Source organism: Nicotiana sylvestris, chromosome 6, assembly GCF_000393655.2.
Source record: "Nicotiana sylvestris chromosome 6, ASM39365v2, whole genome shotgun sequence".
Taxonomy (NCBI): domain Eukaryota; kingdom Viridiplantae; phylum Streptophyta; class Magnoliopsida; order Solanales; family Solanaceae; genus Nicotiana; species Nicotiana sylvestris.
Window position 1 is genome coordinate 210,606,747 of NC_091062.1, and position 17,497 is coordinate 210,624,243.

Here is a 17,497-nt window from a genome sequence, read left to right on the forward strand (position 1 = left end):
CAATATAAAAACAGAGAGGGGTAAAAACGGAAAGGAAATGTTGGCTCCTGATTTCGTAACGACTTTCTATGGAAACGAGTAGAACATTTTCTAGTCTACCCTATATTGTTCGGACTCTCCGAAAATGTTGTCGGGTGCGTGTCGGATCCTTCAAAAATAATTCAATTTTGGAGTATCCAACACGGATGCGGCATCGTTTTGGAGAGTCCCCGCAACCAACATTTTTGTAGGGGTATAAATCTGTATTTTGATAGTTTTTTCCTGAAGAAGGTTCTGTTTGAATACAACATTTGAAATAAAGTAGTCGCAACTGTAATACAGGAGTTAGTTTTGAAGAATTAGAAAAAAAGCGTAGGGAATTTGATCCATTCAAATAAATCGTCCATAATATTGGCCAACGAAGAATAAGCGCGTACGCCATGGAAATGGAATTGAATGCTAACGAGGAGATTAGTACAGAAAGGAATGAGAACCCTAGGAAGAAGAAGGAAGTGGCGGCTCCGGTGCCGTTCATACTAATAATCTGCGGTAGCCTCGTTTACTACCACTGTGCTTATCGGAATTCAAGTATCGTCTCTCTCGTCTCCGACGTCTTTATCGTATTCCTTTGCTCTCTTGCAATTCTCGGCCTCTTATTTCGTCAGATGAACATCTCTGTTCCTGTGGATCCGATAGAGTGGCAGATCTCTCAGGACACTGCAAACTGCGTCTTCGCCTGCCTCGCTAATACTATTGGCGCCGCTGAGTCTGTTCTCCGTGTTGCTGCTACCGGCCATGATAAGCGCTTGTTCCTTAAGGTTCCACACTACTTCGCCTGGTTTTTCTGATAGTATATATTTATGCTTCTCATCTACTTGTTAGTTTTTAAGATTATTATCATTGAACATAAATTTATGCTCCTTGACAAAAGTTATAGGTTCATTCATACAACAACAACCCAGTATAATCCCACTTAGTGGGGTCTGGAGAGGATAGTGTGCATGTATGACCTTACCCCTACCCTGGGGTGGAGAAGGTAGTGTGCATGTAGACCTTACCCCTACCCTGAGGAGTGAGGTCTGGAGAGGATAGTGTGTATGTATACCTTACCCCTACCCTGGGGTAGAGAGGCTGTTTCCAAATAGAAACCCCGGCATCCTTCCTACCCTGGGGTGGAGAGGGTAGTGTGCATGTAGACCTTACCCCTACCCTGAGGAGTGAGGTCTGGAGAGGATAGTGTGTATGTAGACCTTACCCCTACCCTAGGGTAGAGAGGTTGTTTCCAAATAGAAACCCCGGCATCCTTCCCTCCAAACACTTCCCACCTTGATCTTGGGGTGACTCGAACTCACAACCTCAACCTCTTGGTTGGAAGTGGAGTTTGCTTACTATTAGAGCAACCCCTCTTATTATAGGTTCATTCATAGCCAGATATAATTAATGTAGAAAATGAATTGGTGTAATGTTATTAATGATCCTACATACCTTTCCAGGTTGTGGTTATTCTTTATGTGCTATCAGTTTTGGGAAGAATAGCGTCAGGTGTTACCATTGCATATGCCGGTAAAGTCAAGTCTTCTCCTATTCCCTCTACTTCTATTATACAGTTTCCTTCACAGTATGCGAAAAACTTGTGTGCAGCGGATGCAGTGTGAGAGTTACGGGTTTAATTGAATCCATAACTTTCGACACGGAGTAGAAATGTATGTGTAAAAATTCATTAAAAAATTGCAAAAATAAACCCATAACTTTAAATATATAATGGATTCAATGTTAAAAATCTTAAAAATTGAACCCATAGAATTTAACTCTGGATTCGCCTCTGCTTGTGTGATCGAGGGCGAGTTGTAGTGTGTACTCTTTTTCCCTGATCTAATGTTGAAAATATCACTAATTTGTTCTAATTTGGTACTGTTATATTACTCTTTATGCAGGACTCTGCTTTCTTTGCGTTTACATGCTTGCCAAGAAATCGCAACTGATCAGCGCATGTTTGTCGAGTCAGCCAAGGAGAAGGGAGTGCACAAACACAGCTCAGGGCGACTAGCTGGGTGTACTTTTGCAAAATATGAATTATCTGTGTAGCTTTGTGATTTCCTCACAGGTAACAAGGATAAGTGATATAATCTGGTAACAATGCTTTTTAGTTGGGAAATATTTAGCTTTTACTTAGATCATACTTGATGCTGAAGGAACAAGAGAGCTTCTGTAAATTCACCAAGGACATTGATGAAAATTGTTTGTATTTAACATGTGCATTCTCTTGATTAATTGTTAACAACTGCTGCATTCTTGTGTTGATCCTAGAATTTTGAGTTAAGACAAATCTATTCTTAAGAATTGATTGCTCCAACGAGATTCTTTTAAGAGATTTCACGTGAGCATTTGGTTCCTTCTCCTTAAATTTTCTTTCACATTTGAAGCAGAAAATTACACACTTTTCCCTCTTGCATCACCACAAAAAGCAGTTGAAAAAGATTGGAGATTCTAGGTCTGAATTTACACAGAAAATTAAGTAGTTTGCCCCTTGTACTGCGAACCCGCAACATAACATGACGCAGAGGGCGTATTAAGTTAGCCACAGTTGCATGGCAATTCAAGATAAGAGACTGCTATTGAAGGGATGTGCCATGACAAACCGATCATTGAACTAAACTTCAAAAGAATTATACGAGATCAAGAATAGTATACTGTAAAGCGGTTTGGACATTCAAAGTACGCACCCCACGTACAAGAGTCTTCGGTCCTTTGATGGGAACACTATATTTCCGTAAAGGAGAAGACGATATAAGCAAAAAATGTTGTCACTTTTTTGTTTGTCTGAATAGATTGGGATATTTTTTTTGGGAGGGGGTCCGGGGGATTGGTCCCTATTCTAGAGAGTGTCCCTGGTTTGCCCCATCCTTGTAACGTAATGAAACATACGTACACTTATCCTCTTCCCCACTTGGTAAGGAAGTGTGTCCCCTTCACTTTGGCCGAGAACTGGTTTTCTCAGTATCAGTAATCATCATCTATCCGCCGAGATGCACTTAGATCCTCTCTCTGGCTCAAGCTCGATCTTTGCACTAAACGGACTAGTGCCTGCACCACCTCGGACATGTGTGGTCGGAATTCTGGCTCCAACTGACAACATCAGTCATCACAAGTTAGTCAAAATCTCTTTTTTTGGGGCTATATATTGGTTATAACTAACTAGAAAGATACTAGGTTGAACTCTCTCAATTAAAGAAACTAACCTGCACGCACAAAGCAGTCACATCGGCAAATCGAGAGAGGGATTTAGGAGGATAAAGTCCACGCAGGGCAGGATCAGCCATTTTTTCCAAGGCATCTAGATCATGTAGTTGGGGCGATGCCCATTGGACCAGATACTGCTCTAATCTTGGCTTTGAACTGGAACATCGATCTGGAATATGTTAGATAAATGTTTTGATGGATAACTATAAAGCTAACGCATGCAAGGGATATCATGCACCTGTCAAAAGGCTTTCGCCCTGTCAATAATTCCAACATGACAACTCCGAAGCTGTAAACATCACTCTTCAAAGTATAAGCAGAAGGTTTTGTGCATTCTGGAGCAGTGTATCCAGCATCCAAGTTTCTGCTTGCACGCTAAAATTACAAAAGTACAAGAAAGGAAAAAGTTAAATAACATTATTTAAGCATGATGTTTCTCTAGTAGACACCAAAACACCAAGTGAAATATCTAAAGCATAAGTGAGCAAATGTGGACCAATCCAGATTAAGCCTAGGCACTGAGAGCATGAGTATGGCATTTCAATAGACTACATATAATGTGATTTAAAAAGTTACATGACCCACTTTTCTTCTTTTCTTTTAAGAAAGAACTTTATCCTTTTCCTGTTTCAAGTGGTGACATTTGCAAGTTAGCAGGTTCCTGTTTCAAAGGTCTATTATCACATACCTCATGAAACATTGCCAAGCCACACTCACAGAGACGAGGATTCAGTTCAGCGTCTAGCAAGATGTTCGAAGTTTTTATATTCCCGTGGAGACAGGATGGAGAACAAACCTCATGCAGGTACCTATACACAAATTAAAATCATGTCATAGGATCAATTAGGAGAACGACATTTATCAGGGTTTAATTCTAAATATGAGTTAGTGTTCATTAACACACCACATTTAGGTTTTAATAGTTAAATCTAAATTTTGATTTGATGTACTTAATGAACAGTCAATCATGCAGTTTTTGGTCAGTTTATACACAACTAAATCTTTAATTACCAGCTTGTGTTATAACTGTAACTGAAATATGAGAAGAGAATGGTTCAGAAAGTGTTTCATATAAATCAAGAGCATGTTGTACTTGATGGATTATCAGTTACAGTGGAAACCTTAAATTGTCAGTCAACATTAAAGACATTGCAGTTGATCTGTGCCAATCATACTTATTACCAACACCAGCATTAACGGAACCGCAAGAGAAACAACAGGAAGAGTTTGACTTACTCAATAGCACGAGCGGCACCTAGAGCGATTCTGACTCTTGTATTCCATGTAAGCGGTTTGCTGAAGTCATCTGACACATGTAGGAATTCATGAAGTGAACCATTCCTAAAATACTCATAGATTAACATATTCTGTCCCTGTTCTGAACAATAACCAAACACTTCAGCAATATTTGGGTGGTGAAGCTTGGAAACTTTGGAAGCAATGTCTGCCAATTCTGTGCACTGCCTATCTTGGAAAAAAGAGGAGTCTATTTTCTTTACCGCCAGAACCTGATAAATCAAAAGTAAGGTTTCTCCCTTATATTATCATACAATATAAATCTGAATGAATACTTCTAGACTATAAAAATATCAGTTGAACCTCCCTAGAAATGGTACCCAAGCAATAAGTAGCACCAGAAGTATTTTGCAGGTTGAAGTAAAATGAAGCATGAGACATCTACATTACACTTTCACATTGCAATTATCTGCTGCAAGGAATAGAAAACCTAGATAACCTGTCTCTCGAGGGACGTAGAAATAGTAAGCTGACAAAAGAAGAAAAAAGCAACTAATGAAATTGCAATGTTAAATGGAGTAGTGCTTAAAGGTTCCAAAATCAGAAATCAAGGAAGTAGTAAAATTCCCATGCTTGATACAAGAAATTCAAAAAGTAATTTGATGACAGGAAGTGACCTCTCATCCATCTATCATTATAGAATAATTTCTGCGGTCAACAATTATGCTTCCAGTACCTCTAAGCATATTCCCGAACAAACTTTATCATGCAAGTAATCTACTAAAGGTCTGGAAGAAATTCATTCTTTTTGAAACAGAACCTCTCTATCGTGTTATGAGGAAACAAAGAATCGGTCAAATGTTAGCTACAGAAAGGTTATTTCTCAAACCAGGAATTTTAAGTCAGTTTACTACGGTTAACATGTAGCAGAACACGATCATCTATGTAATGATTGATAAGGACGACGTAACGGGTTCAAGCATTATGCACTCACAGTAAATGGAAGTCAATTTACTATAGCTCCCATGCATCAGTAGAAGATCATTTGTGTGATTATCCGTAAGGACTACCATAAGGATTTCAAGAATTATAAAGACAAGGGATTACATCTTTGTTTCAATTTTTTAAAAGGAGTCTTGAGACAGAATTTTCACTTGAAATGACCATAGAGAACAATTTTTTTGAATGTCAAAGCAGGGTGAAAAAGAATGTACATGATATTATGTATTTCATGAGTATGAGCCCTTCAAAACTGAGAGAAAAGTTTAAATATTACTCCCTCCGTTTCAATTTAAATGACAAACTTTCCTTATTAGTCTGTTCCAAAAAAATGACACATTCTATAATTGAAACCAATTTAACTTTAAGTTTTTTATATTACCAGTTTTACCCTTAATGAGAAACTTTTATAGCCCCATAAAAGTCATGGCCCCACAAAGCATTTGCCCCTTGAGTTTTTAGGACCACATGGTTCAAAAATCTACATTTTTTCTTAAACTTCGTGCCAAGTTAAACTACATCATCTAAATTGAAACTGAGGGAGTACTATAGATCTTCAACTACTCATGAATTGGTCATGTTCTCAACAGTATTAGCTCTCGACTAATCTATCCTATCTCTCATGATGTATAATGGAGGATACATGACCAATGCATGAACCAATTGCCAACAAATATACCATAAAACTAAGCAGTATTGTAAATCAGGTCAAGCTTACCCTGCCATCTGGATATTTTGCCCTGTATACTCGACCAATTGATCCCTCACCAAGAAGGCGAGAACTTGCAAAGTTACCAGTTGCATTCTGCAAATCAGCTAACGGATAGTAGGCTAAGTGCACTGAACTGCTTCTCTTCGCACTCAGAGGATTTGCAAACTCTTTATCATTGAACGACTTGAGATGATTTGAAGTTGGAGGATTTGTCAACTCCTTCTCATTAAAAGACTTGCGTCGCTCTGAAGTAAGACGCTTAAGAACCATCGAAGAAGAGGTTTGCAAATGTTTTTCTGTAGCGGATGAAGAATCTGAGGAGATAATTTCTGTCAGAAGTAGAAAATAATACATGTGGACCAACAAGAGAGGTTTCTCTAGTGATGAGGAGGGGAGGGGAGGTTTAAATCGAATTAAAAAAATATTTCCTCTTTCCTTTCCTCCACCATGTCTCTCTTTTTATACAAGGGGGATTGGCAAGCCAAAAGTAAAATTACCTCTGAAGTCCTCACGCATGTTGCCACGTGTGCCACTAGATAACTCCTGAGATGAAAGAGGAGTGAAACGTTGACGCTGGCTAAACCTATCTTCCTCAAGAAAATGGGATGAAGGTGATGATCTTTTTTTCGAAAATAGAACAATTATAAAAATAAGTAGCAACAGAACACCCAGTATTATCCCAATAATGGCTGCTGCGCCCAGGCCAGACTTAGCTTCCTTTCCTGACCGCCCGGTGTGAGGTTTACTTTTCTGCCCAGGAGGCGGAGGAGGAGCTGCTCCAGAAGACCAAGAATTCCCTCCAGTCCTTCAAAAAAATAAAAAAAGCAAATATCAGTGCATTAAAGAAGAAACTGGTTAACAAATAGTTCAGCCAGCACTCACTCTAATTTCTTTATGTCTTTCAGCTCATCAGGAATCCAGCCTGTCAATTGGTTGTTTGCTACATTCCTGCCAACATTTTGTTGAATATACAGCCTTAGCCTCTTCGTATGTTGAGCACACTTCAGTACGTACTTTGTGATAGTTTCTTTTAGAGTCATGAACATAAATCTAACCCATCTTTTAAGGCATAATGGGAAAAAGTACATTGGTACAAATTTGGCTTAGTAATGAATCAGTGTGTTATAAAGGTTCAAGTGCAAGTCTAATTGTGAAGGCTACTTGGTTATTATTCGTTTAATTCATGTCTTACTTAATTCCATGTCATCAAGCTTTTCAATGTATCAGTCAATCATATGTGATTGTTCCTTTTGGTACAGTACCCCTATGACTCAATACCTTGTCGTAGCTGTCGTAATAATTAATGGAACTCGATATAATGCAGGGAAAACTTACTACACTACTGGAGATGCAAGAACCATGATTTAGAATCGTAAATTTACTAATGGCACAACTTACAAATCGTCAAGTGGAAGATCGGCAAGAACATTTATTGATCCAGTAAACTGATTATTCTGCATGTGCCTGCTTGCAGAGTAAATATGTTTAGCTGCAATGAAGATTTTGATCCCAAAAATAAAGCATTAGCTTACAATTTGCTGAGGCTTGAGAGGGATCTGAAACTCTGAGGCAAACTGCCTGATATTGAATTGAAGGACAGATCCCTGGATGAATTTGCATCAGTTAGTTGATATGCTAGGCAAGTATATTACTAGACACACTACAATGTTTATGAATATATGTATGCATTTTGATATACAAGAATGTACAGACAGAGAAGAGGGGGATGTAAAAGCATTGTTATCTTACTTGACGATGTTTATGAAGTAGACGGACTAGACTAATGGGATAATTTTAACTTAAATATATTCTTGGAAAAAACTAAGATAAATCAACTCTACTACTTTCAGCACCGTTCACTCCATAGTTCGTATCTAATCTCTTCTTGCAGCTGTTCATGAAATTTATTTGCATAAGGCAAGACCTTATAGAACAAACAGAAAACAGAAAAACTGGCTGCTAAGTTTGCAATACTTACATCTCAGTGAGTTTAGTAAGTTGTCCAAACATATCACTCAGTGATCCACTTATCTTATTATGATTCAGATTCCTGCACAACAAAAAGAGCATATTGACACCTGATATGAAGCCCAAAGTCTAAAAAAATAAAGAATAAGAGAAAAACCATTACAGAAATTTAAGATCAGCCATCTGAGAAATTGAATAAGGCACAGTTCCACTGAATTGATTTCCAGAGAGATCTCTGCAGAACAAGAACCCAATGAGGGACTGGTAGGGCGCAATATCAACAGAGGAAAACCTTCTGAATAAGGCTTAGCGCTAACTAGCCCTCCATCTGTCCCAGTTTATGCGACACTTTTCTTTTTAGTCTGTCCAAAAGAGATTGACACTAACAATTTAAATTACACTTCCCATATTACCTTAATGAGATGATTTATAGCCACAGAAATGTCTATGGCTTATTTTAGACCAAAAGTTCAAAAATCTTTCTTCTTTCTTTAACTTCAGTGCCCACTCAAACAACCTCACATAAATTGGGACGGAGAGAGTAATAAATAATCGTACTAATAAGACAGCCAAAGGAGGTGATCAAAACTTGCAGTCGGAGGAGAGACTTCATAATCAGTTTTATATAAAAACTTAATGCTTCTCTGCCTACTTACAGGTGCTGCGTGCGAGGAGGAAGTTGATACGGTATGTTGTCCTTGAGGTTGTTTTTGCTCACATCACTGCACTATGACATTCAAATTAATCTTTATCAGGACCAGTTCTTTCAGTGGACATATTAAAGCACAAATACAAAAACCCAATTTCGAATATCCAAGTGTTGTCTGGGCCTCACAAGTAGGTGACTTTCTCCAACTTATCAAGCTGGAACCCTAGTGATCCAGAAAGTCCCAAGCCAGATAAATCACTGCAACATTAGTTACAATATAAGAACAATCAGATCATGGATTAGCAAAAGAACTGCAAGGCAAATCTTTGTTTTCCTTATGTATTGTAGTATAAGTAAGAATTTTAGCTATGTGCCTTTTCCACCACTAGGAAAAATAGATCCACAACAATAGGTATTTCGTCATATCAATTCTGATATGGTAACCTGGAAAATACAGTGATAACCTGCTATAACCAGTTAAATTACCTAATAGTGTAATTTTTTAAACATATTGTCAGTGTACATAACTTAAATGCGTGTAAGTAATAGTAAATAAAATGACTGCAAATAAAAAAGAAAGAGAAGGAAAGGCGTACATTTCAATAATATCTGAACCAGAGCACTTAATACCCTGCCAAGAATCATCACCACAAGGGTCTCCTCCATCCTTTTTCCATCCTTCAAGTTTGGAAGAGGGCTTCAAATATTGGTACATATTGTTGAGAGCAGAAACTGTAACGACAATTTTCAATTTTATGTCCACATATATATCTAAAAATGTAATAACTAATAGCATGCAAGCTAAAATATTGTTTGGATTTTATAGGCTATATAAGCTCGTGAATATGAGTGGCAAACGAGCAAGTCTGGTCGGATATGGTTCGGGTCGAAAATGGGTAATGAAAAAACGGATAAATTATCCAACCTGACCCATATTTGATACGAATAAAAAATGGGTTAACCGACGGATAATATGGGTAACCATATTATGCATGACTTCTAGCATATGATCACTTTTGGAATAATTCTTAGTCGCCCTAACTGGAGGAACCCCAATTTGAGACTTTACAAATGTAAAAGTTAGACCCATTGGTTATCCATTTTCAAAATGTATAATAGGGATTCTTAACTATATTTGACATGTTTTTAAAAAGTTCATTATCCAACCCATTTTTTAGTGGATAATATGGGTGGTTAATTAACCATTTTGCCACCCCTACTCGCGAAGATTCAAATGGAGTACCTTGGCGGGAGTCTGTTTTGGAAAGCACCACGGGAATAGTGAAGGAGCTTGTAAGGATAATCCATAAAAGGAAAGTGGAGGGAAACAGTAATTTTACTCCTAGAATAAATACATCCATTAACATGTCAATAGAAGCCCTTATATATAATGGTTGCCCTATGCGAAGAGCAAGTTGAGATCAATTCCCAATAGGCCTCTACGCGAAGGGCGAAGAAGGGAGTATAAACAGACAAAGAATAATATCGAAATTATGTCGAGGGGAAAGTATAGGATCAAAATTATGAGGAGAAAATTGGTAAAAAATTTGCGTCTGGAATGAATGAATTCGTTGTGAGTGGTGATGTACAGTGGTGGGAGGTGAATTGGGATTGGGATTGGGAAATGATCCAAACAAATAACGACCCTGAAATTTTGGGGAAGGAAGTGAAGAAGAATGAAATTAGGCACTCTTTTCGATTGGACTGTCATTTCGCGATTTCTTAGCCCCAAAAGCAGCACGACCGCGAATTTATACGGGAGAGTGCGGGAGGGGAACAATTATACTGCCAAAGTTTTAACTTTTTTTTTTTTTTTTTAAACTGTGGTGTCCGTCCGCATGCGGGCCCGACTATTCCACAGAGCCCTGGATGCGCGACCATTTTTTCAATGCCTCCAGTGGCCCTGTGGAGGCTCGAACCTGGGACCTTGAGGACTTTGTCCTCAGTGGTTTTACCATCTCGGCTACCCCTCAGGGTTGCCAAAGTTTTAACTAATACTCCCTCCATCTCATAGTCATAGTTATTAAATGCTTAAAATAATTGACTCAAATTATAAAATTAAAAATAAAATTAAATTTTTTTATCTTTAATACTCCCTTCGTTTCAATTTATGTGAACCTGTTTGACGGGCACGGAGTTTAAGTAAAAAATGAAGACTTTTGGAATTTGTGGTCCTAAACAAGTCCAAATGGGGTCCAGAGTATTTGTGTGGTTATAAAAGCTTCTCATTAAGGGTAAAGTTGTAACTTTAAGCTAAATTGTTACCAAATTTAGAAAGGGTTCATTCTTTTTGGAACGGATCAAAAAGGAAATAGGTTCACATAAACTAGAACAGAGGGAGTAATAGTTATCCTTAAAGACTACAAACACCTCAATTATTGATTATTTTATTCAAATACTAATAAAGAAAAAATAAATATTAAGATATAAATAAAGATAAAGTAGTCAAAATTCCATCCTAATTAATTTTTCTTAATGAGCATGTAATAGAGAATCATGACATATAATATGAGACGGAAAAAGTAATATTACCATTTTGGTTTGATTTAATACCATAAAAACCCCTTAAACTATTATGTTTTTGTCAGTTTCTTACTTAAATTATTCAGTATACCTAAAACCCCTCTGAACTATGTTGCCCTTCATATTTTAACTCCTTCTTGCTTACTTGGCCGCTGAAAAAGGCCGTCAAAATGACCCACCTTATAAAATATAATGTCTAATTAGTCTAACCTTCTTTAACTTTTTTTTTAAAAAAAATAAATATTCTCAATATTTCCTTTATATCCACCTTTCTTCCTTGTTTTTCACCATTGTTCCTTGTTTTTCACCTTTCTTTTGTATTTTTTCACCTTCTTCTTCATTTTTTTTTCCACTTTTTTCCTTCAGTTCTCCATATGGGTTCCCTTTGGAAAAAAATTTCCTCTCATGTTTCCTTTGAAATAGTTTATTTTCTTTCTTTTTTTTAGTCTTCTTTCATGTCTTATTCATATCGTTGAAAAGACACTCATTTAGATCTTCTTATTAAACCAACACGTTGTTGTAGAGAATAAGGTTGAACCTCTTAAACCTTACTTGTGTAATTTAGAATAAAAGAATGTAGTTGTTGGCCAATTGGTTTTTTATTTTGCGTAATCTTGTTTATGTAATATAAGATAATTTTTCATAAATGCAATATTATATGCCTTTATTTATTTTTTATTCTGTTGCAAAATAAATGTAAATGAAGACTTATTCAATTGGAGTTTGGCATAGAGTACAATCATAGTTAAACTTAAAATTAACCCATTACATTAGATACTATTTTGGCCAAAACTCCTAGCATTAATCAGTCATTCGAGAGTAATACATTATGGATAGACTACGTAAAAATTTAGTACAAACTATAAGGTAATGTAGTTAGAAAGATGTACCTGTAAGAATTTGATATGAGGTTTTAATATATAGGAAAATATAGATCGGGAGGGTTTTGGCTAGATAACTTAAGCAGGTAACTGATAATTTTTTAAAAATAGTTTATGGAGGTTTTAGACTAAGTTAAATAGCTATATGTAGTGTCACATGGCATGTTTTTTTAGATAATTAGGAGCATGTACTAGTTGCACCTCTAAGAATGCAACGAGGGGTATTAATATGAAGGGCAATATATTTCGGGGGAATGGGGGTTTTGGAGGCACCAAATAGTTTAAGTAGTAAACTGACAAAAATGTGATAATTTAGAGAGGTTTTAGGATATTAACTCTTTTGGTTTTATAGCGATATTAGCTAGTAATATATCAAACATGAGATAACCATAATTCAAAATTTTATACCAAAATTAATAATCTTATCTCGATAACCAAACGATCCATTCCTTGAAGAGCCGTACTATCACGTGTTACATACTAGTACTAGCATTAAAGCACAAAACTATTTTAACTATTTTAAAAATTATAATTTTTTAAATTTAGTTCTTAACACTACTTCAAACAATACCGATAAATTACCGATCGACAAATTATGGTTGATAAGAAGAAAAAAATATTTTTTTAAGATTCTTGACTTACATGCCTTCAGAGGCGGATTTACAGTATAAAATATGGTTCACGTGAACCCGTGGTCCACGGGTTAAACTATAGATATGATGTATATAATTTGGCAAAAATAGGTATATATATTTGATGGAATCCTTGGTAAAAAAGATGAAGTAGTTCATTGGTTTTGGTCTCTTATTTCCAATAGCCTTTAAGGGATCAAATTCCCAACCAACTTTTTTGTTTAATTTTTTTAAAAAAAATAGTGGTGAACCCATCCTCCGGAAATCCTAGATCCGCACCGTCTTCCATGTTAGATTCATCGTTGGACCTTGTTACCGTGCCGAAAAAGACGTTATAGCAACCATCCTGGGCCTTCCTTCAAAATTTGTCAAAAATACTTAGCGCGTCGATACATCTATGTTCTTGTAATCTTACATATCTCTAATGTGCTGTGGTAGAGTTTGATTGTCTTAGTTTTTTTTGTAACTTAAAAACTTATATACCATAGCAGTTTTTGATAGCAAACGTTGTTTTTAAGGTAAATATTTTCTTTAGAAATAACATAATCCCATATTAGTTAAAATATTTGTTAAAATACAAAATCGTGTGATGAATCATATGAATATAAATGAATATGAGGGACGACGTTATATGATTAGAACACTGAAGAACGAATTTGGCCAGTACTGGAGCTCTATGAAATTAAGTACAGTTTGTCTTGAACTACAAGCTGGTTTAATTTTTCACATAGTACAGCTCTGATCAAGTGCATCAAAATGTATAGCATATTGCCGAATTGTAAAATTACAGAGTAGGGGCTCTTTCAGCAGTTCCAGCAATGACAGTGAGCAAGTTGTTGCCAAAGGGATCACTCAAATGAGCAGCCAAATTCTCAACTGGACCTTTTCCTGTCACATAGGCTTGGATGAAGAAACCAAGCATTGCAAACATGGCTAGTCTTCCATTCTTGATTTCTTTTACTTTCAATATTGCTGCCTGGTCTGGGTCCTTTGCCAAGCCTAGTGGATCAAATGGACCACCTGGGTGTAGTTTGTCCTCCAAATCCTACATGTCAATACAATTTATTAGATCAACAGTCTAATAAAATATCAATATATGATATTGTTAGGTTGCGACCAAAGTGTCACATTGGTTGCTGAAAGGAAAAGGAAGCTACATATAAGGTGTATGACTATTCTTAATGGGTATGACTGGCAGACGGTTGCGGGTACACTTTTGGATTCAACCAAAATATGCTTTGTATATACGGTATCCACCACTAATGTATCACTATTTTTTAAAGACATATACATATATACATGGAATTTTTTCCGAATTTACGGGTGCTGGTGACCCCTCTTTGTATAGCATAGGTCCGCCTATGGGTACGAGACCTTTTGGAGAAAACAGTAGGAGCTTTGCCCAAAGCAGAAAATGTCACACCATATTAAGAGTATGTTTGAGCTGTGTAACGCCAATATTAATGTCGCAAACTAGTCACTAAGAAGTGAAGGGGAGCTCACCAAGCCATTAGTAATTCTGTAGTACTCAGCACCACCAAGAAGAACAACCTCCGCGACGACAGCAACAACAAGATTGATGGGAATGTTCTTTCCAAAGTAATTCAATGTGTTTCCATCTAGAAGTAAAGCTCCAGTCTAGACACGAGATAAACGAGGAAATAAGTAGTGTATACTCCTTGTAAATTCAAATTCCTAATGAAATGAAAGGTGCAATTGATGGAAATATATACCTTGAACCAAACAGCTTCAGGACCACAGTCAGCACCAAATTTGTTAAAGGCTTCAGGGATAACAAATCCAGCAGCACCGAGCATAGCCCATCTGGCGTGGATCAACTCATATGCCTGATATCTGCAGTACATCGAGCATATTAACACTAGAATCTATCTCCACAAACAACACGAACGAAATTGGCTGAGAGTAAAAAAGGTTAGCTTGGTGCACTCAGGGGCGGATCTACATGCTAATTTTGACAAGATTTAGTAAATTTGTATAGGTAATTATAAAAATATTTAGGTAAATATTGATTGAGCACCCATAACTAAACTCTTTTTTCCTCTTCTTTCAAATTTTTTATCAGTGAGCACCCACGACTTTAAAATCCTGGATCCGCCACTGGGTGCACTAAACTCTCACTATGTGCGGGGCTGGTGAAGGACCGGACCATAAGGGTCTATTATATTGCACGCAGCCTTACCCTGCATTTCTGCAAGAGGCTGTTTCCACGGCTCGAAATTGACTATGAGTAAACTTAATTAATGTGTCACCTCACTTACTTAGCAAAGTCTTCTGGCTTCTTGCTGAGACCAAAAGGATCATAACCGTAGCTGCAGCAAATACAGAAACTTTATTATACTCGTAATTTCATTCCATATTTGTATATGTTGGCATGCAATTCTAGCAAAAAGACGCAAAGATTAAGGAAGCTTACTCTCCGGGAACTTCTCCGTTCAAGTACTCGGGGATTTCTGATCTGTCCAAGAGACCGTCGGGTAGGAAAATTCTTCTGTCAGGTCCTGTAAGTAGTATTCAGATATCGAGAGTAAGCAAATGAATAAAAGGGAAGTTGTAAAATGGAGACTACAGGGACTGGGAATTTCTAGAGGTTCTATTTAACATTATTGTAGTACGTAGGATTAACAGCAACAAGCATATGAAGGCAGTTCATTAAGGAAAATAAAGACATAATGTAATGGAGTACTTCCTCAGTTTTAAGGAAAAAATAGCCAGATTTACAACTAGTATTTGAAAAATAGCCACAATTTTAAAAGTAATCGAAATTTAATCGCTTTTTTCATGTAAAAATAAAATCTGAACAAAAACACCCTTAAAGATCCAGAAAAATTTCAGCATAATATGGTAGAGTTCAAATTTTATATATGACCTTACAACATAATGTGCTTAAGTTCTAAAATAATATGCACAAGGTCCATAATCCCGCATATTATGCTGGAACTTTCCGTGTGCCGGAGTTCCAACAGGTTTATACGCAGGAGCTCCGTAAACCTGCATATTATGCTGGAACTTTCCGTGTGCTGGAGTTCCAATAGGTTTATATGCAGGAGCTCCATAAACCTGGAACATTTTGTGTTACATCAAAGCGGTGGCTATTTTCCAATAAATTTGCAAACACTGATTATTTTTCAATTACCCGTCCGAAAACTGGGTAGCTGGTGCTATTTTCATATAAAATGAAACGGAAGGAGTAAGTATGTTACTCACCGTACCACTTGGCGAGCTCCTCGTCAGCAGGGGCGACAGCAGCAGCCTTCTTAGCAGGGGCAGCAGCAGCCTTCTTTTTGAAGAGGGCAACAGTTTTGAAGGTAGCAGAGGAGGATGGAGTTGGAGCAGCTGGCCTTGCTACACCGCTGAACTTGACCGGACTTCCCATCATTTCCGAGACATAGAGGGAGGTAGCTGCAGCCATGGCTAACGGTGGAGCCGGAGGAGGTTGAGGTTGAGGTTGAGATCAGTTGTTAGACGAAGAGTTGTTGATGATGAGAATTGAGAAATTGAGGATGGTATTTGGAGTGGAGATACTCACTAAATGGTTGATCTGGTGGATGTAGACGTGCCAAGTGGCGTCCTGCTATTGGTTTTCCAAGGAACATCTGCAATCTGATGCAGAAATTTGATAGGAAGGATTTTCTGACGTGGCAGATGACAGTGCTGACATGGCATGCATCTCAAAACTATTGGTGAAGACTTGGATAACATCCTATCTATCCACATTGCAACATTACCTTATTCTTTTCTGTACTTTTCTCTTTTATATATTTTTCTTTTATTAAAAATGCAATATGCGATATATATATATATATTGACGTCATGGATAAATATGTTAGAGATTAGAAATAAAACTTAGTACAAGAAATTGTTGTGTCTGGTTCAATTTGTGCGTACCTCGACGTATTCCATAGAGTATCTGCTGCCTCTAACTAGTAACTAGGGGTGTACAAAGAAAACTGGCAAACCGCACCAACCCGATAATCCGAGTCAAACCGAGAAAGAAAACCCGACTATGGTTTGGTTTGATTTAGTTTGGTGTTGGAAAAAAAAACCCAATCATAATTGGTTTGGTTTGGTTTTAACTAAAGAAAGTCAAACCGAAACAAAATCAACCCGACATTACATATATAGAAATTTTAGATATATTTAATATATAAATATACTTATTGTGATGTAATTTATAAATATTTCTTAAAAAATTTCATACTTTTATCTTTTAATGTATTATTTCAAGGTTGGACTAAGAACTTTTGAATGCTCTAATAAGTTTTATAGCCATTAACATTAGTAAATTAAATAATTCTAACAAAAGCTCAAACCAAAATCAAATCAATACTAATGCTAACAAAAGACATTCAATTCAATACCATGAATGGGAATGCATTGAATATCTATTTTTTGTTTTGCAATAATTTAGATAAAAAAATATAACCTATTTTTATTTTTTCTTTAGCGTGTAGTCATGTAATTAATACTCCCTTATTAGTCTACTTATTTTAGCATGACTTAGTACTTTTAGATTATGTTTATTTTTATTATGACTTTTTAATTAGCAATATTTATATTACATAATTTTATTGTCTTTATTGTTGAATATTTTAGGATAATGCCATGACACATCTCATATTTTGTATTATTTTCTTGGAAAATACTTTATATAGTTGTA

The 17,497-nt window shown here is 36.6% G+C and overlaps 3 protein-coding genes across 7 annotated transcripts; 1 reads left to right on the plus strand and 2 right to left on the minus strand.

Annotated features, from left to right (window-relative positions):
* The first annotated feature begins 111 nt into the window (after positions 1–111).
* Positions 112–7,669, plus strand: LOC104230298 (reticulon-like protein B22). Of its 4 annotated transcripts, none has more exons than XR_011400388.1 (5): positions 134–797; positions 1,473–1,542; positions 1,914–2,083; positions 3,877–4,024; positions 7,491–7,669. XR_011400388.1 is itself a non-coding variant. In XM_009783063.2 (3 exons), the coding sequence occupies exons 1-3, from the start codon at positions 420–422 to the stop codon at positions 2,024–2,026; spliced, it is 561 nt and encodes a 186-aa protein (XP_009781365.1). In that variant the 5' UTR covers positions 112–419; the 3' UTR covers positions 2,027–2,280. The 4 variants fall into 4 exon arrangements, 1 of the variants encoding a protein (XP_009781365.1); XR_011400389.1 differs by lacking the exon at positions 7,491–7,669 and adding an exon at positions 4,354–4,452; XR_711850.2 differs by lacking the exon at positions 3,877–4,024 and having other exon boundaries at positions 133–797; positions 7,491–7,663.
* LOC104230297 (protein STRUBBELIG-RECEPTOR FAMILY 5-like) lies at positions 2,611–10,515 on the minus strand. Of its 2 annotated transcripts, none has more exons than XM_009783061.2 (16): positions 10,027–10,515; positions 9,380–9,461; positions 8,970–9,041; positions 8,791–8,856; positions 8,298–8,369; positions 8,145–8,216; positions 7,699–7,770; positions 7,565–7,630; positions 7,049–7,114; positions 6,664–6,971; positions 6,173–6,480; positions 4,456–4,727; positions 3,908–4,028; positions 3,458–3,594; positions 3,219–3,375; positions 2,611–3,105 (listed from the first exon to the last, which is right to left on the minus strand). In XM_009783061.2, exons 1-16 carry the CDS (start codon positions 10,148–10,150, stop codon positions 2,980–2,982), a joined length of 2,121 nt encoding a protein of 706 aa, XP_009781363.1. In that variant the 5' UTR covers positions 10,151–10,515; the 3' UTR covers positions 2,611–2,979. The 2 variants fall into 2 exon arrangements, with proteins under 2 accessions (XP_009781363.1, XP_009781362.1); XM_009783060.2 differs by having other exon boundaries at positions 9,380–9,515.
* Positions 10,516–13,496: 2,981 nt separating this feature from the next.
* On the minus strand, positions 13,497–16,339 carry LOC104230300 (chlorophyll a-b binding protein CP26, chloroplastic). The gene is made up of 6 exons (XM_009783064.2): positions 16,045–16,339; positions 15,254–15,338; positions 15,099–15,149; positions 14,553–14,673; positions 14,323–14,457; positions 13,497–13,864 (listed from the first exon to the last, which is right to left on the minus strand). The coding sequence occupies exons 1-6, from the start codon at positions 16,247–16,249 to the stop codon at positions 13,604–13,606; spliced, it is 858 nt and encodes a 285-aa protein (XP_009781366.1). The 5' UTR covers positions 16,250–16,339; the 3' UTR covers positions 13,497–13,603.
* Between the last annotated feature and the right edge of the window lie 1,158 nt (positions 16,340–17,497).

What these genes read in the sequence shown, in the direction of transcription:
- LOC104230298 (XM_009783063.2), top strand. Translation starts at nt 420, where the DNA reads ATGGAAATGGAATTGAATGCTAACGAGGAGATTAGTACAGAAAGGAAT. An exon ending in ATAAGCGCTTGTTCCTTAAG is followed by an intron (nt 798 to 1,472) that starts GTTCCACACTAC and finishes ATACCTTTCCAG; the next exon opens with GTTGTGGTTATTCTTTATGT. An exon ending in TGTTACCATTGCATATGCCG is followed by an intron (nt 1,543 to 1,913) that starts GTAAAGTCAAGT and finishes CTCTTTATGCAG; the next exon opens with GACTCTGCTTTCTTTGCGTT.
- LOC104230297 (XM_009783060.2), bottom strand. Translation starts at nt 10,150, where the DNA reads ATGTTAATGGATGTATTTATTCTAGGAGTAAAATTACTGTTTCCCTCC. An exon ending in ATGGCTGATCTTAAATTTCT is followed by an intron (nt 8,217 to 8,297) that starts GTAATGGTTTTT and finishes TTTGTTGTGCAG; the next exon opens with GAATCTGAATCATAATAAGA. An exon ending in GCTTGGCAATGTTTCATGAG is followed by an intron (nt 3,595 to 3,907) that starts GTATGTGATAAT and finishes TTGTAATTTTAG; the next exon opens with CGTGCAAGCAGAAACTTGGA.
- LOC104230300 (XM_009783064.2), bottom strand. Translation starts at nt 16,249, where the DNA reads ATGGCTGCAGCTACCTCCCTCTATGTCTCGGAAATGATGGGAAGTCCG. An exon ending in AACGGAGAAGTTCCCGGAGA is followed by an intron (nt 15,150 to 15,253) that starts GTAAGCTTCCTT and finishes TATTTGCTGCAG; the next exon opens with CTACGGTTATGATCCTTTTG. An exon ending in AAGCCAGAAGACTTTGCTAA is followed by an intron (nt 14,674 to 15,098) that starts GTAAGTGAGGTG and finishes GATGTACTGCAG; the next exon opens with ATATCAGGCATATGAGTTGA.